At 43.7% G+C, this 21,588-nt stretch overlaps 2 protein-coding genes across 2 annotated transcripts in view; both read right to left on the bottom strand.

Annotated features, from left to right (window-relative positions):
- RSBN1 (round spermatid basic protein 1) overlaps positions 1-933 on the bottom strand; it is a 52,496-nt gene extending 51,563 nt beyond the window's left edge. The window contains exons 1-2 of the mRNA XM_049766028.1: positions 280-933; positions 30-237 (exon numbers count right to left, since the gene is read on the bottom strand). Of these exons, the coding sequence (XP_049621985.1) occupies positions 30-237; positions 280-933 (862 nt within the window). The remainder of the gene's footprint in view (positions 1-29; positions 238-279) is intronic.
- A 5,181-nt stretch (positions 934-6,114) lies between these two features.
- PTPN22 (protein tyrosine phosphatase non-receptor type 22) overlaps positions 6,115-21,588 on the bottom strand; it is a 71,776-nt gene continuing 56,302 nt past the window's right edge. The window contains 4 exon segments of the mRNA XM_049765706.1: positions 6,115-6,179; positions 12,765-12,842; positions 17,870-17,900; positions 21,083-21,198. Of these exon segments, the coding sequence (XP_049621663.1) occupies positions 6,115-6,179; positions 12,765-12,842; positions 17,870-17,900; positions 21,083-21,198 (290 nt within the window).

Genomic DNA, 21,588 nt, shown 5'->3' with positions numbered 1-21,588 from the left:
GAGGCCTCCCCCGTTCCTGGAGCTCTCACCTCGCTTGGGGGCCTTGAGCAGGGGGCCCCCCGAGGGGCGCTGCTCCCCGTTCTCTTGCTTGCTCTCCTTGGCCTGAGAAGAGCTGAGGAGAGTTGCAGGAGGAGGAGGAGGAGGAGGAGGAAGAGCAGGAGGAAGAGGCTGAGCCTGGGAGGCGCGACTGCTGTGGAAGTAGTGGTGGTGGTGGTGGTGGTGGCGGTGCTTGTGGCGCTCCTTGACGTGATGGGCTTGGGCTTGGGCTGGAGCCGAGGCCTTGGCCTTGGGTCCGAGGGCAGGGCGCACCGTGAGGGGTGAGAAGGTGAAGAGGGCTGCGGCGGCAGGCGAGGAGGCCACAATGGAGGTGGAAGCCGAGGTGGAAGTGGAGGCGCCGGGGGGAGGCGAGAGGTGCAGATTCTCCACCGCGGGGCGAGCCTGGATGCTGGGGGGCGCCGTCTGGGGGCGACTGCGACGCCTCTGCCTCCTGTGCAGAGGAGGCGGCGGCGGCGGCGGAGGAGGAGGAGGAGGAGGAGGAGGCGGCGGCGGTGCAAGTGGAGCTTCCAGACTGGGCCGCCCTCGCTTCTCCTGGGAGACTCCTCCAGCGGCGCTGCTACTCGCTCGGCGCGCTCGCTTCACCCCTCGAGGCTGAGTGCACGGCTTCTCCTTCCCGTCTTTGTCCGCTTCTTCCTGCGTTGCAGCCGCCGCATTGGCAGCCGCCGTGGCAGCCGTAGCCCGGACGAGGCGCGTCGCTCCGACCTGCGCAGCCATTTCGCCCACAAACACACATTTAAATGGCCCGACCGCCCCCCCGTCGGCGCACCGCGCAGGCGCCGTGCGAACAAAGCCCTCTGGGAGTTGTAGTCCCAGCGCCGCCCACTTGGGTTTCCGCAGAGGCTTCACAGTGGCTCCGTTGCGTCCGTTCAGAAACATCCCGGAAGCGGTTGTGGCCACCGCGCTTTATATAACTCGCCGCGCGGGGCCTCCTGGGAGTGGTAGTTTAGCGCGCCGCGTAGAGCCTCCCGGGAGTTGTAGTTTTACCCGCGCGCCGCCTGCACGGGCGGACTGCGCATGCGTGCCGTCTTGCCTCGGCTCTAAAGTGGGCCGCGCGTGCGCGGAAACGCTCCCTAAAGAGACGCAACGGCCAAGCCGCGCGCCGCGCAGAGCCTACTGGGAGTTTTAATTTCACCCGCGCGCCGACTTCTCGAGCGGACTGCGCATGCGCGCCGAGAGTATCAGATTTGGGAGCGGACCGCGCATGCACGGAGACTAACGCTCTCCAAAGCGGCGCAACGGCTGCGGAGGTGAGTGCTGATGCGCCCACCGGTTGCCTTAACGGAACGGCTGAGGTGAGGCGACTTCCGGAACTTCCGGGTAGCTCTTACTTAGTTCCGGCGTTTTGTAATGAGGCCAAGTGGCACGCCGCGCAAGGCCTCCTGGGAGTTGTAGTCTCTCGCCCCGTCCAAAGCCTGCTGGGAGTTGTAGTTTTACCTGTACGTAGTCTTCTCGAGCCTGCTGAGCATGCGCAAGGAGAAACGACCCCCCCCCCCCCCAAGCGACGCAACGGCCGCGGAGGGACAGTGCTGATGCGCCCGCCAGTTGCCTCAACGGAAAGGCTGAGATGAGGCGACTTCCGGGTAGGTCTTAACTAGGAGCGCAGTTCCCGGCGTTTTGGAGAGTCCAAGTGGCGCGCAGAGCCTCCTGGGAGTTGTGGTTTTTCTCGCGTCTCCGCCTCAAACTCCGTGCGTGTTGGAGCGGACTGAGCATGCGCGAGGAGGGCTCACACCCTCCTCCCGAGGCGACGTCCTGGACTTCCGGAAAGGCCTTATTAGGTGCGCAGTTTTCGGTGCGGCGACGCTTCGTTTGGCCTTACGTAACGTGAGTGAGTCCAAGCGGCACGCAGAGCCTCCTGGGAGTTGTAGTTAACTTCGCGTCTCCGCCGCAAGCTCGGGGCGGGTCGGCGCGCACTGAGCATGCGTAGAGGCGGGGTTCACGCTCCCGCGCCAACCGCCTCGACTCGATGACTGAACCGGCAACGTCCTGAGCTGGGATTCCTGCCCCGCTGTGATGCTTGGATGGAATCCGTCGTCATCCGCGTCGTCTTGGGGCGCAGTCTCCATAGTGACATGGAAATTCGCCTCTCTTACCCTTCTTGCCGCCTTTGTGAGGTCAAAGAATCTCCATAGGCTTCTGGCAGCCCGAAGATGGGACAAGGAAATAAAGAATTTCGAATGGAAAACCCTACTAGGCCTGCCATTGCCATTTGGATTTCTGACATTCAGAGATTTATTTATTTATTTTATTTTTTCACTTCATTTTTTTCCTTGGGACATGCTTCTGTTTCCAAAAACCTACGAGGCCTGCCATTGCCATTTGGAATTCAAGTGCAAAAGAAAGAAGTTGACATTCAAAAATTTTTTATTTTTTTCCTTTTTCACTGTATTTTTTTTCTTAGGACATCCATCTAGTTCCAAAAACCTACAAGGCCTGCCATTTGCCATTTGGATTTCAAGTGCAAAAGAAAGAAACTGACATTCAGAGATTTTTATTATTTTTCATTTTTCACTGAATTATTTTCCTCAGGGCATGCTTCTAGTTCCAGGCCTCAATGCCTCCAAGAATGCCATCAGTTTTTTCTTATTATTCTTTGATTTTTTTTTGTTTGTTTATTTGTTTGGGATCACATTTGACAGTGTGACCACTGGTTCAGCACTCAGAAGTTAACTCCTGGCAGGCTCAGGGGACCATATGGGATGCCAGGATTTGAACCACTGTCCTTCTGCATGCAAGGCAAATGCCTTACCTCCGTGCTATCTCTCTGGCCCATGTTTGTTTTTTGGGGGTCACACCAGGCGGCCTTCTGGGGTGACTCCTGGCTTTGCGCTCAGAAGTTAACTCCTGGCAGGCTCGGGACCATATGGGATGCCGGGATTCGAACCAGGGTCTGGCCTGGATTGGCCCCGTGCAAGGCAAACACACCTTAACCACTGTGCTATCTATCGCTCTGGCCCCTTGCATCAGTTCTGTCTGGCATGGTTCTTGCATTCTTGCAAAGTATCACTGTGACTCCTAAACAGTTCTTGTTCTCATCCTGGCATCCTGACAGTTCACCTAAGAACTGGGACTCTTGGGGCCTTGATAGAAAAGCAAATGCTTGGGAATAACAGATTGCGATGATGAAGGACTCCTAGAAAGGACTTGGAGGTGATCCCACCGTGCCTAGAAAAAGCATTCAGCATGAGGCCCAAGCGGTGGTGCAGCGGTAGGGCCTTTGCCTTGCATGCACTGACCTAGGACAGACCACAGTTCGATCCCCTGACATCCCATATGGTTCCCCCAAGCCAGGAGCGATTTCTGGGTGCAGAGCCAGGAGTAACCCCTGAGCATCACCAGGTGTGACCCTAAAACGAAAAAAGAAAGAAAAGCATTCAGCTACATGAACAGTTGCTGAGATCCAGGAAATATTTATTGGGCAAGTATCATGGACATGGAATACAATAAAGATACTTTGAAATAAAATAACAATCTATATGTATTACAAATCCTTAGGGGAATCATTTGTAGGAATTGTGCACTGGCATTTATTGCGAAAGTTTTGATTTGTAATACTAAATTTTCTTTCCATGGACGTGCGCGTTGGGGGCCACACTCGGCAGTGTCAGGGGTTACTCCTGGCTCTGCACTCAGAAATCACTCTTGGCAGGCTCGGGAACCATATGGGATGCTGGGAATGGAACCCACATCCATCCTGGGTCAGCCAAAGGCAAATGCTCTACCACTGTGCTATCGCTCCGGATTTTCTTAAGATAGACCCTTGTTCAATAGATTTGGGGTTTGCTTGGGAGGAGGCACACCCAGAGGCGTTCAAGGGATGCTTAGGGGTGGCCGTGGTGCTAGAACCCTGGCTTACTGCATGCAAAGCTCATGCTCCAGCCCATTGAGTTTTGTCTGGCCCCTTATTCTAAAATGGGCAATTGAATAACTGGTTAAAATGTCTCAAGAATAGGGCCAGAGAGATAGCACAGCGGTAGGGCATCTGCCTTGCAAGCAGCCAGTGCGGTGGTTCGAATCCCGGCATCCCTTATGGTCCCCCATACCGGCCAGGAGCAATTTCTGAGCACAGAGCCAGGAGTAACCCCTGAGCGCGGCCACTTGTGGCCCAAAAACAATAACAACAACAAAATCCTCAGGGATGAGGGCCGGAGAGATAACACAGCAGTAGGGCATTTGCCCTGCACGCAGCCGACCCAGGACGGGCATTTGTTCGAATCCCAGCATCCCATGTGCTACCCCGAGCCTGCCAGGGGTGATTACTGAGCACAAAGCCAGGAGTAACCCCTGAGTACAGCCAGGTAAGTCCCCACCCCACCCCCAAAAAAATTCTTGGGGCCGGAGAGATAGCATGGAGGTAAGTCATTTATTTGCCTTTCATGCAGAAGGACGGTGTTCGAATCCCGGCATCCCATATGGTCCCCTGTGCCTGCCAGGGGCTATTTCTGAGCATAGAGCCAGGAGTAACCCCTGAGAGGTGCTGGGTGTGACCCAAAAACCAAAAAAGAAAAAAAATTCTCAGGAATGTATGGGCCAGAGTGATAGTACAGTGAGTAGGGCTCTTTGCATACTGCTGACCTAGGTTCCATCCTCTGCACCCATATGATCCCCTGAGCACCCCTGGATGAGACCCTATAATAAAATAAAAGACCAACACTTCTAAGGAATGTAGTTGGAAATCTTGTTATTATCTACAAATTTTAAAAATAATTACATATTCAGAAATTCTAAATTATCAGGCTAGTTTAATTTGTCAGAACTAGGTAATGTATAATCCTCGTAGGCAAAAACATGCAGGGGAAGTATTATCAAAAGCAATAATCTTTTATTGCAACCACAAGGTGAGATTTCTCTTAGAACACTTTTTTGTAAAAAGTGAATTACAAAAAAATCATTTGGGGGCCGGAGAGATAGCATGGAGGTAAGGCGTTTGCCTTTCATGCAGGAGGTCATCGGTTCGAATCCCGGCGCCCCATATGGTCCCCTGTGCCTGCCAGGAGCAATTTCTGAGCCTGGAGCCAGGAATAACCCCTGAGCACTGCCGGGTGTGACCCAAAAACCACAAAAAAATAAAAAATAAAAAACAAAAAAATCATTTGGTATCCAATTCTCACAAATCCTTTAAAGTATGTGCTTTTAAAACAAAAATTGGTTTCAGGGGAGCCAGAGTGGTAGCACATAGGGCATTTGCCTTGCAGCTGACTGACCCAGGATGGACCTGGATTCAGTCCCCAGCATCACATAAGGTCGCCTGAGCCAGGAATAATTTTCTGAGTGCAGAACGAGGAGTGACTCCTGAGCACCTCCAAGTGTGGCCAAAATAAATAAATAAATAAACTTTGCATGCTGCTGACCAGAATTCGATCCCCAACATAAAATACAGTCTCATAAGCCTTACCAGGAGTGATCTTGAGCACTGCTGATTGTGGCCCAACAAAACAAAACAAAAATATTTTTTATTAGGGCCGGAGAGGTGGCGCTAGAGGTAAGGTGTCTGCCTTGTCCCCAAGCCATGAGCGATTTCTGAGCGCATAGCCAGGAGTAACCCCTGAGTGTCAAACAGGTGTGGCCCAAAAACAAAACAAAAAATACATATTTTTTATTTTATTTTTAAAAAAATGAGTCCATTCAAAAACTAATAAGTGAACTCTCCTATATCACCTCTACAAAATGATAGAATTTTATTTTCCGTTACAGCCCAATGAAAATTAGGTGAAAATGTGAAACCTTGGGGCATTTGTTTGCACACTGATTTCCTTTTAAAAACAACACATTAGGGGCTGGAGAGAGAGCATGGAGGTAAGGCGTTTACCTTTCATGCAGGTCATCGGTTTGAATCCCAGTGTCTCATATGGTCCCCCGTGCCTGCCAGGAGCAATTTCTGAGCACGGAGCCAGGAAAAACCCCTGAGCACTGCCGGGTGTGACCCAAAAACCACACAAACAAACAAACAAAAAACATTAGCATATATTTATTGCTGGTGAGTATAGTTTTCACATATTTTAGCTAGCAATATTCTAGAAATTCTTAGATCATTTGCAGTCATATTCCAAATTTATTGTCTTAAATATTCCAACTTGGAGGTGGGTTTCTTGGTCCTTTGGGTTTTGAAAAACGATTTGCAAAACCTGGAAACAAAAGGAAAGTTGAGTGAAAACGACAGACTTTACTAGAAATAAAAATAGTTGAGTTTTTATATGCAAATGAATTATTTTTTCCAAAAATTAGGCAATATTTTTCATCAATTTAGTAATAGAGTATAAAAACATTGAGTAATGAAATCCAACCTTAAATAACAATAGAGCCTAGTAACGTTTTTTAAATTTGTAAATTTGTAAAATTTATTATTGTCTGAAGAACCCACTTATACTTGGCTATACCCATCTATACTAAGATATTGATATATAAAATGTAAATGTAGGGGCCGGAGAGGTAGCATGGAGGTAAGGCGTTTGCCTTTCATGCAGGAGGTCATCGGTTCGAATCCCGGCCCCATATGGTCCCCGTGCCTGCCAGGAACAATTTCTGAGCCTGGAGCTAGGAATAACCCCTGAGCACTGCCGGATGTGACCCAAAAACCACCAAAAAAATGTAAATGTGGGGCCGGAGAGATAGCATGGAGGTAAGGCGTTTGCCTTTCATGCAGAAGGTCATCGGTTCGAATCCCGGCGTCCCATATGGTCCCCCGTGCCTGCCAGGAGCAATTTCTGAGCACAGAGCCAGGAATAACCCCTGAGCACTGCCGGGTGTGACCCAAAAACCACAAAAAAAAAAAAAAAATGTAAATGTAATTAATTTATGCATTGTATAATGATAGCTATAAATCTTCATCACCTCACATAAATATCTTTAAGATATAATCTTAGTTTTTAAGTATTTTGTCTTTGTGCCACACCCAATGCGCCACCACTCTGGCCCCAGTTTTTAATTTTTTAAGTATGTAATGTGGTATTGTTATAATCCAGTTTATAGCTCATCCGGACTATTCATTCCCTTTATTCCTCATCCCAAACAACCACCATTCCATCTAATGCGGGCTCTTTTTCAATTTCACATGCAAGTGAGACTTGTAATATTTGTCTTTCTCTGACTTCTGGTCAGAGAAGTCTCAGGATTAACTTCATTGTTATGGCTAAAACATAATACCACTCACAATGCTTCTCACAAAAGTAACCAAGGGCCAGAGAAGTAGCACCTAATTATTCAATGGGAGAAATTCTTGTCAAACTTGTCTAATGAGGTACTAAAACCCCAAATTATTTAATGAACTCATAACTCAAGAGCCAAAAATAAATCTGGCTAAATAATGGACAAGGGATCTAAACAGACATTTTCCAAAGAGGGTAAATTGATACCTAATGAGTGCATAAAGTGACTATCAGCATTACTGATAAGAAAATGCAACTCAAAACCATAAAACCTTATACCTGTTCGAATGGCTAGCAGGTAATATCAAGAAAACAAGAAATAAACACTAGTGACAACCTGGAGAAATAGGAAGACTTTTGCATTGTTTAGAATATATGTATGGAAAATAGATATAAAAACATTTAAATAGGGGCCATAAATAGCACAACAGTTAAGAAGGATCTTGCCTAGGTCACAGTTGCAGCCCTGTTCTAATCCCAACACTGCATAAAAGTGTCCTCAAGTATCTTGAGGTGTAGCCACTGAGCTGAGAGCTAGGTATGATCCCTGAGCACTGATAAGTGCTCAATAATTGTTTTATAACTAGAGTTACTATATTATCCAGCAGTTTCACTTCTGAGTATCTAAAGAAAATAAAAAATATTAACTTAAGGGCCAGAAAGACCACAGTGGTAGGGTGTTTGCCTTGCATTCGGCTGACCCAGGAGGGGCTGGGTTCGATTCCCAGCATTTCATATGGTCCCCCAGACCTGCCAGGGATGATTTCTGAGAGCCAGGAGAAACCTCGAGCACTGCTGGCTGTGACCGAAAAACCAACCAATCAATAAATAAAGTTTTAAATTTAAAAAATATATATATATAAAACTTAGAGTTTGGACCTTTCTGTTCATTATAGCATTTAAAATGCCCAGATAAGGAAACAAACCTATCCATTGGTGATAGTGGTTGAAGATGTATTTTTTTTTTTTTTTTGGTTTTTGGGCCACACCCGGCGGTGTTGAGGGGTTACTCCTGGCTGTCTACTCAGAAATAGCTCCTGGCAGCACGGGGGACCATATGGGGCACCGGGATTCAAACCAACCACCTTTGGTCCTGGATCGGCTGCTTGCAAGGCAAACGCTGCTGTGCTATCTCTCCGGGCCCGAAGATGTATTTTTTACACACACACACACACACACACACACACACACACACACACACACACACACTATGCCATAAAAACCAAATCTTCCATTTGTTGCCATATGAATTAATCTTGGGGACATTATGCCAAGTAATGAAGAAGAAATACTGTGATCTCATTTGTGCATTCTATAAACCCCAAAGCAAAACTCACAGGTACAGAAAATAGATTCATGATTACCATAGAAGAAGATAGAATGAGATAGAAATGATGGAATGTGGGGCTGGAGAGATAGGCTGGAGGTAAGGCATTTGCCTTGCATGCAGAAGGACAATGGTTCAAATTCCAACATCCCATATGGTCCCCAAGCCTGCCAGATGTAATCCCCGAGCGCTGCCGGGTGTGACCCAAAAACCAAAAAATGAAAAAAAAAAAAATGATTGAAATGATTGAAGGCATTCAAGAGTTACAAATTGCCAGTTCAAGTTCTGGGTATACTGTAACATATTGCATAGTAACCAGAGTTGCATATTTTTCAAAGTTCAGGGCCAAAACTATATAGGGTGTTTCCCTTGTATGCAGCCAACCCAGATTTAATCCCCAGCATCTCATATGTTTTCTCGGGAATAATCCCTGAGTACAGAGCCAGGAGTAAGTTTTGAGCACAGCTGGGTATAATACATAACAAAACAAAATAAAACCAAAAAAAATCCCATTACAAAAAAATCAATTTGTTACTATACAGATGATTTACATTTTATAACTAAACAGACATGTTAACTAGACCTAAGTAATTATCAATATACACAAATTGCAAGTTGTGCTGTGAACCTAAAACTAATATATGTTAATTATTCCTCAATTAAAAAAAGTAAAGGGAGTCCCAGCAGCTCAAAGTGCCTGCTTTGCAATGCAAGGCCACAAATTTGATCCTGGTCACCATCCACATACACTAAGCACAATCTCAGGAACACAACAAAGTATGCAACATGATGCACTACAGCTAAATTGCAGCTTCCAGCCATTACAAAACAACAAATGGAAATGGGTATGATAAGAGCACTTGCCTTGTTTCTATCCCTAGCACACCATGTGGTCCTACCAGCACTTCCAGGAGTAATTCCTGAGTGCAAAAACCAGGAGTAACCCCTGAGCACTATGGGACGTGGCTCAAAAACCAAAAAAGAAAAAAATTTACTCTGAGGCTGGAGAAATAGTACAGCAAGTAAGGTATCCTATATGGTCCGAGTCCACAAGAAGTGGAGTAACCCTTGCCTGGTTCACCAAAAAACAAAAGAAGGAAGTGGAGAGAGAAAATAAAGGCACCAGAGAATAGAGCAGATAAGGTGCTTCCCTCGCACGCTATCTCCCCTTGTTCCATGCCAGGCACCATATATGACCCCCCAAATCCCACCAGAACCGGTTCCTGAGCACAAAGCCAGGAATAAACCTTGAGTGCTTCTGAGTGGGGTCCCAAATCTAAGCAAACAAAAAAGAATAACTTTGAAGCGGAGAGATGGTAGCAAGGTATAAAGTGCCTGCCTTATATGTATTCAATACTGGTTCAATACCTCGCATTCATTGCTTGCATCGAGGACAGAAACAAGAGTAAGCCAAGTTGGCCCAAAAACAAAACAAGTGGTACCCAAGAGGCTCACAAGTCTCTTGTGGGCAATTTTCCACCAGCTGGGTTGTGGATCAATACCAATAAATTAAGAGTACAGTGTAGTCAGGCCTTCCTGTGCCAGGAACACTTTGACCACTTGGATACTAGGAGACCTCCAGATCTACTGAGTATTGTTCAAGGAACCATGTAGTGCCCCAAATTAAACCCAGATAGGCCACATGGATGATCCAGTCCCAGAAAGTTTTCAAAATTATAACATTGTAAACTCAGTCAGTGAAATCCCAATAAAATTGTATTGGTTTTACTGAAATCAAGGTGAGATAAAGGTCATCATTTAGTCATGAGAGAATATAATTTCAGCCAAATCTTTCTTTACTACTGCATTGGGGGCAGACATTTATATAAGTACTTGCATGTTACTACACTACCCAGCTATCTTGTGGTTTAGGTATAGCACATAGCTGAATTATCTTCAAAGAATGTGAAGTATAGGGGCCAGAGCAATAGCAAAGCGGTAGGGCGTTTGCCTTGCATGCAGCTGATCCAGTATCTATCCCCAAGCCAGGAGCAATTTTTTTTTTTTGATTTTTGGGTCACACCTGACAGTGCTCAGGGGTTCCTCCTGGATCTATGCTCAAAAATTGCTCCTGCCAGGCTCGGGGACCATATGGGGTGCCAGAATTCGAAGCACCGTCCTTCTGTGTCTCGGGCAAATGCCTTACCGCTGTGCTATCTCTCCAGCCCCAGGAGTGACTTCTGAGCACACAGCCAGTGTAATCCCTGCCCATCACTGGTGTGCCCACCCACCCATCCCCCAAAAAAGAATGTGAAATATAGTGTTATCACTTCTAGGCCAGTGTCTTAAGATGTGCAAAAAAGACCATGATACCTCTTTCACATTCCTTTTCTCATCTTGGCACCTGAAATTTGAATATTACAACAATCCACTTTTGACCTTACATAGAACAAGACCATCGAGCAGTAGTTCTCAAGATGTGATCCAGAGACCTATAGTCTCCAGAATCCTCTCAAGTCTACTTTTCCATTAATAAAATATTTACAAGAGGGGACAGAGAGATAGTAGAATAGATAGGGCACTTGTTTAGCACAAGGCCAACTTGAGTTCAGTCACTGGCATTCCATATGGATCCCAAAGCACAGAGCACCATTGAGAGTGCCACCCCCCAAAAAAGAGCAAAAACAAAAATATTTAGTAGGGGACTGGAGTTGTGGTGCAAGCTGCAGGGCATTTGCTTTGCAAGCACTAATGTAGGAAGGACCGCGGTTCAATCCCCTGTAGTCCCATATGGTCCCCCAAGCCAGGAGTGATTTCTGAGTGCATAGCCACGAGTAACCCGAGTGTCACCGAGTGTGACCCAAAATCCAAAAAAAAAGAAAAAGTTTAGTAATGATTTTGCACTTCTTTTTTTTTTTTTTTTTTTTTTTTTTTTGGTTTTTGGGCCACACCCGGTGACGCTCAGGGGTTACTCCTGGCTATATGCGCTCAGAAGTCGCTCCTGGCTTGGGGGACCATATGGGACGCCGGGCGATCGAACCGCGGTCCGTCTCCTAGGCTAGCGCAGGTAAGGCAGGCACCTTACCTCCAGCGCCACCGCCCGGCGATTTTGCACTTCTTACTGTGAGTTATATGGCACTATCTTACCTTGTACCATGAATTTATGCATATATAATTGATTTAATTGGTTATAATACAAAAAATTGAAAGGTTTTGGTTTATACTTACACCCAATTAGCAAATAGTTCTTTTAAACTTCTAAATTGTTCTTCAACTATTTAATACATTATACAAAATTAAAAAGCAGTAACTGATGTGTTTTTGTTTGTTTGTCTGGTTGGTTGGTTGGTTGGTTAGTTGGTTGGTTGGTTGATTTTTGGGTTATAACCAGAAGACACAAGTTATTCCTGACTCTGCGCTTTGGGTCCATTCCTGGTGTTCAGGGGACCATATAGGATGCTGAAGGTCAAATCTAGTTGGCCGCATGCAAGGCAAATGCCCTGCCCACTGTACTATCGCTCAGGTCCCAGGTATGTGTTTTGTTTTTTTTTTTTATAAACTCTATTGATTGATTTTTTTGGTTTGGGGGCCACACCTGGCGGCACTCAAGGGTTACTCCTTGCTCTGTACTCAGAAATCCACCCTGACAGGCTGGGGGACCATATGGGATGCCTGGGATTGAACCTGGTTCCTCCCAGGTTGGCTGCATGCAAGGCAAACACCCTACCTCTGTGCATTCTCTCCAGTCCAGGTATGTATTTCTTCACTATTTTAGTATGAACTAGAGGTTCATAGTATCTCAGAACTTTATTTGGCAAGTCACATTTATTTAAACAATCATTTGGCTTCCAAGTTTTCTGCATATTCTAGGCAGCTCGTTCCTATTAAGATAACTACCTTAGGTCAAATATTAAAAAAAAAAAACATAGAAAATGATTGCACCTTAAATATAAGGACCTATACATGTTAACCTAAATAATATTTAAAGTCATGTTTTTTTTGTTTTGTTTGTTTTTTGTTTTGTTTTGTTTTGTTTTTTGTTTTGGTTTTTGGTTTTTTTGGGGTCACACCTGGCAGTGCTCAGGGGTTACTCCTGGCTGTTTGCTCAGAAATAGCTCCTGGCAGGCATGGGGGACCATATGGGACACCGGGATTCGAACCAACCACCTTTGGTCCTGGATTGGCTGCTTGCAAGGCAAACACCGCTGTGCTATCTCTCCGGGCCCTAAAGTCATGTTTTTTATGTCACATTTAAATAAACATGTTTAGTTCTTCTGAGAAGTATTATATACACATACCAAAATTCAGAAAAGAGATGGAGTTATTTGACTGAACAGATTCTGCAGGCTTGTTTTGTGGGGAAGAATTACAGAGAGCTGTAAACAAAAAACAAAAAACTGTTAGTGAAAAAATTCAAGTAAACACATGTTTATCAAATCACCTCTAAGCTCAATATTCCCTGAAAAATACAGCACAATCAAATGTAACAAAATACAAGTGCTTATAAATGGATTAAGACTAATGGCATTCTCTCATATTTTGGTGGGCCTATGCAAACAACAATTGCCACTCTAACACCGTTTTTACTGTGCTCCTTTGACTTTAATCCTTAAAAAAAAAAAACCACTTAAAATTTGAGGTTAACTTAAGCTAATATGCATGTACATGGAAATGTAAAAAATACTATGCCTCTAATGTTTAAGGAGTTATGTAAGTTTTATGGCTTTAGATTGCCTTGTGTGCTGTTAAGAAATATTATAATGTGTTACAATCTGGGGACTTGAGGGACAAAGTAATTGTACATGGATTCTGTTTTATTTATCTTAATGTTCTTTGGCTGAAAGTTCAAAGTTAAGATATCAGCAAGGGGACTTCTTCTGAGAATTATGTTATGGGTGATTGTCCTTCCACTGTAACTTTACCTTGTCCTCTTTCTTTGCATCTTTGTTATTATAATTCAAAATAAAAAAATTAAAAAAAAAAGACTAATGGCATTTGTGGTTTTTTGTTGTTGTTGTTTTGGGATTTTTTTTTGGGGGGGGGGGTCACATCTGGCAGCGCTCAGGAGTTACTCCTGGCTATATGCTCAGAAATCACTCCTGGCAGGCTCAGGGGACCATATGGGATGCCGGGATTTGAACCACCATCCTGCATGTAAGGCAAATGCCCTACCTCCAGGCTTTCTTCTGGCCCCCATTTGTGTGTTTTTTTAAAAGATATCTGGGTTTTTGTTTGTTTGTTTCTTTGTTTGCAAACATAGTTTAGTAAAAGCCAACACTAAAGAGAATCACCAAATGATTCAGGAATAAGGTCCATTAGATTATGAATCAACTTTTGGGGGAATTGCACATTTTGGCTTTGGACTTCATCTGGCTTTGCACTCTGCATGCATGAGGTTCCAACTTTGATCCCAGCACTGAATGACCCTCAGTACTATTGGGACTGAGCAGATAGCACTATATGGTCTGAGCATTCAATCATCTGGTCAGTACAGCTGATATGCCAAGTATCAGAGGGGGTAGCCCCCATAGTGAGGCATCTCTATGAAGCTCCCTCAAAAACACATGTAATGGAGGACCAAAGTGACAGCTCTGTGTGTAAGGTACTATCTTTGCTTGTGGTAGACCCAGGTTTGATCTCCAGCATATAGTCCCTCAATCCTGCCAAGAGTGACCCTTGAGAGCAGAACCAGAAGTAAACCCTGAGCACTACCAGGTGTGGCACCAAAACAAACAAAAAAATACATATAACGTGCCAATCATTGATTAGACACCGAAACTGAGAAACTTTAGGAAATATTAGTCACCTCTATACTTCATTTAAGCAAAAGTTATATACCACCCAGAAAAAAAAAAAAAGACCAATTGTCCCAAAAGGGAATGTTTTCTTACAGCAGGAGGCAATGAATGCCCAAATATGTAATATAGAGAATTGCTTTATATAGTGATTTGTAACTTTTTTTTATGTTGTCTAACTAGAATTTGCTTTTTGTAATAGAACTTGATTTTCTTTTATTGTTTGTTTTGGGGCCACGCTCAGTGATGCTCAGGGGCTACTCCTGGCTCAGCACACGCCAAGGTAACTCCTGGAAGTAATGGTTTAGAGAAAAATATTTTCCCCTCCCCTTTTGTTTTTGCTATGGCTAGGAGTTGCACACTTTGTTGAGGCGTTTGCATGGCTTGCGTACTTGTGCTTGCTACCAGTGGAGGTGGATCTTACATATGAGATTCTGGACATTGAACCCCGTCAACTGACTGCAAGGCAGTTAACTGCCCTACCTGTTAAAATATTGTTCCAGTCCCTGACTTGATTTACCTTTCACCCAATTTTTTGGGGGGTCATACCCGGCAGCAGCGGTCAGGGGTTACTTCTGGCTCTGCACTTAGAAATCAATCGATCTTGGCAGGCTCAGGGGACCATATGGGATGACGGGAATTGAACCCACATCTGTCCTGGGTCAGCTGTGTGCAAGGCAAATGCCCTACCACTGTGCTATCTTTCCGGCCCCAACCTTTCACCCAATTTTTCCATAGTTTTTGTTGCTGCTGATTCTAATCTTAGATTTAGTAACTACTCAAGCCCTTAGACAATTAAGCCTTATCAAGGACTTAAGTCTGATTTTCAGTTAGTACATTGTTATGGCCACACCAATTTAATTATATTTCATTCTTTATTGAATCAATAAAAATCGCTAAATAGGATTCAGGAGATACCTACATGTTCTGGTGCACATGCTCGCATGCAGGAACCTCAGATTTATTCCTGGAATCAAATCGATCCCCAACACCACATCAGTAAGTGGAGGCACATCCAAAGCAAGCCCAAGCAGTGCCAAGTGTGGCCCAAAAAGCAAGCATTCAATGCTTCATCAAAACATTGAATGAAGGGCCAGAGAGAGAGTGCAGTGGTAGGGCATTTGCCTTGCATGCAGCTAACCCTGGAGGGACCCGGTTTGATTCAGGCATCACATATGATCTACCAGCCTGCCAGGAGTGATTTCTGAGTGCAGAGCCAGAAGTAACCCAGAGTAACCACTGGGTGTGGCCAAAAACCAATCAATCAGTCAATAAATAAAGGTTAGGGGCCGGAGCAATAGCACAGCAGTAGGGTGTTTGCCTTGCACACAGATGATCCAGGACAGACCTGGGTGGACTCCTGGTGTCCCATATGATCCCCCAAGCCAGGAGCGGTTTCTGAACGCATAGCCAGAAGTAATCCCTGAGCGTCACCGAGTGTGGCCCAAAAACAAAACAAAAAATAATAAAATTATTTTTAAAAAGCATTGAATGCAATGAAAATAACTGGCTCATGGATGAAGAAAAGAAATAAGGCGAGACATTCTGGCCCAAGCAGAACTAGTCATCGAACTGTCACTTGAGTAATCAAAAGAGAACAGGTTTCTTTCTTTTCCATCACAAGCTTAAAATCATATGACAAATATATGCCTGTATATTAGTGAATCAATGTAAAGTGAAACAAAGCTAAGTGTTAAAAAAAATAGGAGGTTTAGGGACTGGAATGATAGCACACCAGGGAGAACATTTTCCTTGCATGCAGCTGACCCAGGTTCCATCCCCAGTATTCCATATGGTCCCTTGAGCACTGCCAGGAGTAATTTCCGAGTATATAGCCAGCAGTAACTCCTGAGCTCTGTGTAGCTAAAAACAAGGAAGGAAGGAAGGGAGGGAGGGAGGGAGGGAGGGAGGGAGGGAGGGGGGGATGGAGGGAGGCAGAGAGGAAGAAAGAAAGTAAGAAAGAAAGAAAGAAAGAAAGAAAGAAAGAAAGAAAGAAAGAAAGAAAGAAAGAAAGAAAGAAAGAAAGAAAGAAAGAAAGAAAGAAAGAAAGAAGAAAGAGAGAAAGAGAAAGAGAGAGAAAGAAAGAAAGAAAGAAAGAAAGAAAGAAAGAAAGAAAGAAAGAAAGAAAGAAAGAAAGAAAGAAAGAAAGAAAGGAAGGAAGGAAGGAAGGAAGGAAGGAAGGAAGAGAGAAAAACAAGGAAGGAAGGGAGGGAGGGAGGAGAAAGAAAAAGGAGAAAGAAAGAAAGAAAGAAAGAAAGAGAGAGAGAGAAAGAAAGAAAGAAAGAAAGAAAGAAAGAAAGAAAGAAAGAAAGAAAGAAAGAAAGAAAGAAAGAAGGAAGGAAGGAAGGAAGGAAGGAAGGAAGGAAGAGAGAAAAACAAGGAAGGAAGGGAGGGAGGGAGGAGAAAGAAAAAGGAGAAAGAAAGAAAGAAAGAAAGAAAGAAAGAGAGAGAGAGAAAGAAAGAAAGAAAGAAAGAAAGAAAGAAAGAAAGAAAGAAAGAAAGAAAGAAAGAAAGAAAGAAAGAAAGAAAGAAAGAAAGAAAGAGAAAGAAAGAAAGAGGAAAGAAAGGAAGGAGAAAGAAAGAAGAAAGAGAGAGGAAAGAAAGAAAGAAAGAGAGAGAAAGAAAGAAAGAAAGAAAGAAGAAAGAAAGAAAGAAAGAAAGAAAGAAAGAAAGAAAGAAAGAAAGAAAGAAAGAAAGAAAGAAAGAAAGAAAGAAAGAAGAGAAAGAAAGAAAGAGAAGAGAAGAAAGAAAGAAGAGAAAGAGAGAAAGAAGAGAAAGAAGAAAGAAAGAAAGAAAGAAAGAAAGAAAGAAAGAAAGAAAGAAAGAAAGAAAGAAAGAAAGAAAGAAAGAAAGAAAGAAAGAAAGAAAGGAAAGAAAGAAGAAAAAGAAAGAAAAGGAGAAAGAGAGGGAGGGAGGGAGGAAATTAGGATTTTATAAGGTAATCAATTTCCCATAGCTTGGGGAATCTTGATTTTGTTTTCAATACAATATAGTAAAAACAGTAAACAACAAACTTTTTTTTTTGTGGCTTTTGGGTCACACCCGGCAGTGCTCAGGGGTTATTCCTGGCTCCAGGCTCAGAAATTGCTCCTGGCAAGCACTGGGGACCATATGGGACACCGGGATTCGAACCAATGACCTCCTGCATGAAAGACAAACGCCTTACCTCCATGCTATCTCTCCGGCCCCTAAACAACAAACTTTTATTGCTAATAATAAAATGGAATTCTATCAAGTCAATACTTTGTTTATTTTATTAAATGAAACACAATTATTTTATAATATTCTTTGTTATAACTATTGGCAAAAAAAATACATCTGAAGTTAAAGACTTCTGAAAATTTAAAGTAACATATAATGTATCTTAAGATAGGTGGAAAGTGCTTTATTATTCCTGCCAAACAAATCATCCTCCCCAAACTTCCTATCTGATATTGGTATTGTAGAACCCAACAAAGTACTGGACTTGTGGGTGATTTCTCAAATACAAAGAGTCCTCAGGAAGCTCTGTTAAGAAATATTGTTAATTTTCTCACAGTGATTATGTATAGAAGTTACATAATTGTGAAAGTGACATATACATTTCAAAAATAGTCTTTAAAACTTACTCTTTTTCATGTTTCGCAAAATCTTCAAGCTCTACAAAAATGGGGGAAAAAAAGAATGTTAGAGGTTTCCTATGAAATCCAAGATAAAATTATGTGAAAATATACACTTCAATCTAAAGAACTAATTTCCTTTATAATAGCCAATAGGGACCAAGAGCTCTAATACAATATGTAAGGAGCTTGAGCTTGACTTCTTTGCAAATGGCCAACCAGAATCTCACTCCCACGCCCACCAGATAGGAGCCCTGAGAACTGAACCATGAATAAACCTTGAGCATCTTCAAGGTGCCCCAAAACAACAAATTTTTATTAAATAAAATGTTCATAAAAATGTACACTTTTCAATCTTGCCATCTTTAATCCAGTACATAAGATATTCCCTAGTGAACCCCAGCACATCACGTAGAAAACACCATACTACAAGCATGACAATTTGGATTGTCTGATTATGTGTTTTGGGACCATTTTGCTTTTAGTTTTATTTTCTATAAATTTCTAAGAGTTGTGATGCCAGTTGTACATATTCCCCAATCTGTTTTATTTTAATGTGGCCTTTTTTGTCATGAAGAAATGTTCTATTTTGTTAAGCCAAATTTATAGATCTTTTTTCTAATGGTTTCTGAGTTTTGAGTCATAGTTAGGTTTTTTTGTTTGTTTGTTTGTTTTTGATTTGGGGGCCACACCAGCTGGCGCTAAGGAGTTACTCCTAGCTCTACGCTCAGAAATTGCTCCTGGCAGACTCAGGGGACCATATGGGATGCTGGGGATAGGGTTGGTCTGGGTCTGCTATGTGCAAGGCAAGTGCCTTATCGCTCTGCTATCACTCCAGCCCCTGAGTTATAGTTTTAAAGTAATTCTCACTCTCAGTTTTTAAGCAACCACTACTACCTAAACTTTGTTTATTGCTCCAGTCAATAAAAGGGAAACTTTATGAGCAAAGTCTACTTGGTTCAGCTTGATCTTCTTCATAGGGTTTACATAGCCCTGTGAAGCCTCATTTTCCCTTACAGCAGTGGACAGTGCAGGTTGAGGCTAGCAGAACACTTGGGCACATCACCTTTTGCATTTGTAGTCGTAGACAAGCTGGCAGAGATATGGTTGTGTGGTACCAGTCTAAAGATGAAGCACAAATGCAGGCTGGATGCTTTCTAATACTGTCTGACAGTGTGGCTATTTGCCATCGGTTTGCTAGCCAGAAGTATTGGCTGCAGGTCGGACAGGATGCCTTGCTTGTCTTGGATTTGACTTTGACATTCTGATATTGTCACTGGATTCCACCCTGAGAATGACAGGTTTGCCTTTCAGATTCCTCAGCACGATCTTCCTTTCTTCCTCTTCTACTCAAAGGTCTCCATAGCCTGCTAGTTGTTGTTTTATTTTGTGTTTTCCTCCCTCAGGACTTCCATGAGTTTTTGTTTGTTTGTTTGTTTGTTCGTTTTCATACTTAAATCTTTCCTATTTCAGAAATAGTGATGTAATTCTCAGTATGGGTTCTAACCTTTATTTATTTATTTATTTATTTATTTATTTATTTATTTTTTGGTTTTTGGGCCACACCCGTTTGATGCTCAGGGGTTGCTCCTGGCTATGAGCTCAGAAATCGCCCCTGGCTTGGGGGGACCATATGGGACGCCGGGGGATCGAACCGTGGTCTGTCCTACGCTAGAGCTTGCAAGGCAGACACCTTACCTCTAGTGCCACCTTCCCGGCCCCTAACCTTTATTTTTTTAGGTGGTTATCCAGTTGATCCAATAACTTTTTTTTAAAACATATTTATTTATTTATTGGATTTTGGGCCACACCCAGCAGCGCTCAGGGGTCACTCCTGGCTCTGCACTCAGAAAACACCCTTGGCAGGTTGGCGGACCATATAGGATGCCGGGAATTGAATCGAGTCCTTCTCAGGTCAGCCACATGCAAGACAAACGTACCACTGTGCTATCTCTCCAGTCCCTCCAATAACTCTTTAAACCCATTTTTTGTTTGTTTTATTTTGGGAACGCAATACTCAGGGGTTACTCCTGGCTCTATGCTCAGAAATCACTTATGGCAGGCTTGGGGGATCATATGGATGCTGGGTCCGTCCTGGGTCAGCTGCATGCAAGGCAAATGCCCTACTGCTGTGCTATCTCTCCAGCCCCTATCTCTCTGGCCCCACACAATTAAATCGATTTTTAACCCTCAGATTTGAAATGCCACTTCACCATATATTAACTTCCCTTTCTTCATTCGTATTTATTTCTTTTTATCACCTATAATCATACGATTTTGATTATGGTATTTTACTATTGGATATAGCTTTTTTACTTATTTTATTTGTCTTTTACAGTTTCTTGACTATTCTCTTTTCTTTTTTGGGGGGAGGGAGTCACAACCGCAGCACTCAGGGGTTACTCCTGGCTCTATGCTCAGAAATTGCTCCTGGCACGTTCGGGGGACCATATGGGATGCCAGGATTCGAACCAATATCCTTCTGCATGCAAGGCAAACGCCCTACCTCCATGCAATTTCTCCGGCCCCTCTCCTTTTTTGTTTGGTTTTGCTTTTGTGCTACAATATTGATGCTCAGGGCCTACTCCTAGTGGTGTTTAGAGGACCATATTGCATTGCCAGGAATCTAACCAGGGTAGACAGCACGTGAAGCAAGCAAGCTCTTTACTTCCTGTACTAGCGCTCCAATCCTCTTGGCTATTCTTCTCCCTCCCACCCCCACATGAACTTTGGAATCATTTTTTCTAGTTTGGAAGTAGAGACAGTAGTTGGTTTTATTAATCATGCTTCAAATTCAGTCGCATATTTTGTTCATTTTACTTTGGGGCCAAACCTGACAATGCTTAGGGCTTGCTCCTGGTTCTGTTCTCTTGGGAACCATATGTGAAACCCCAAGTCTGCTCTTTACAAGGTAAGCACTCTACCTACTGTGGTACTGTTCTGTCTTTGGTTGCTATGTTAATTTAATTTTGTCTTGGGGCCACACTCAATGGTGCTCTGGGAACCCCCTAGAGACAAGGTACTGAATACAAGACTCAAGCATTCAAAGCATGTCCTCCAGTTTGAACCCCTTCCATGGCTTCCTTCTATTTTTATTGTGAGACCAACCATTATTGTGAGGCCATTTTAGTGGAGATAGTCAAATTTTCCATCTAAATCTGGCAGCTGATGTTGAGGGAGCTGGGAAAGGAAAGCTTTGGCAAGTTGCCTAAATCTCTTTACCTTACTCCTTGTGAAACTTTTTCCAGGAGTCTTCAATGTCTGTTTGGAAGATGTTATATTTTCCATCAAGTTAGGAAAGCTAGTAGAATAAGTCTCTATAGATTGAGCCTGCGTTCCTGAAAAGAAATAAAGATTTGGTTGGACAGTTTTTTTTTGTTTGTTTGTTTTTTGGTTTTGGTTTTTTGGTTTTTGGGTCACACCCAGCAGCGCTTAGGGGTTACTCCTGGCTATGCGCTCAGAAGTCGCTCCTGGCTTGGGGGGACCATATGGGACGCCGGGGGATCGAACCGCGGTTCGTCCAAGGCTAGCGCAGGCAAGGCAGGCACCTTACCTCTAGCACCACCGCCCGGCCCTGTTTTTTTTTTTTTTAATTGGGGGCCACACTCAGTGATACTCAGGATTACTTTTGGCTTTGCACTCAGGAATCACTCCTGGAAATCATGTGGAATGCTAGAGATCAAATCTGAGTCAGCTACATTCTAGGCAGTGTATTATTTCTCCAACCC

The sequence above is a fragment of the Suncus etruscus genome, chromosome 19, assembly GCF_024139225.1.
Source record: "Suncus etruscus isolate mSunEtr1 chromosome 19, mSunEtr1.pri.cur, whole genome shotgun sequence".
Classification (NCBI taxonomy): domain Eukaryota; kingdom Metazoa; phylum Chordata; class Mammalia; order Eulipotyphla; family Soricidae; genus Suncus; species Suncus etruscus.
This window is presented reverse-complemented; position numbering and strand designations above follow the sequence as displayed.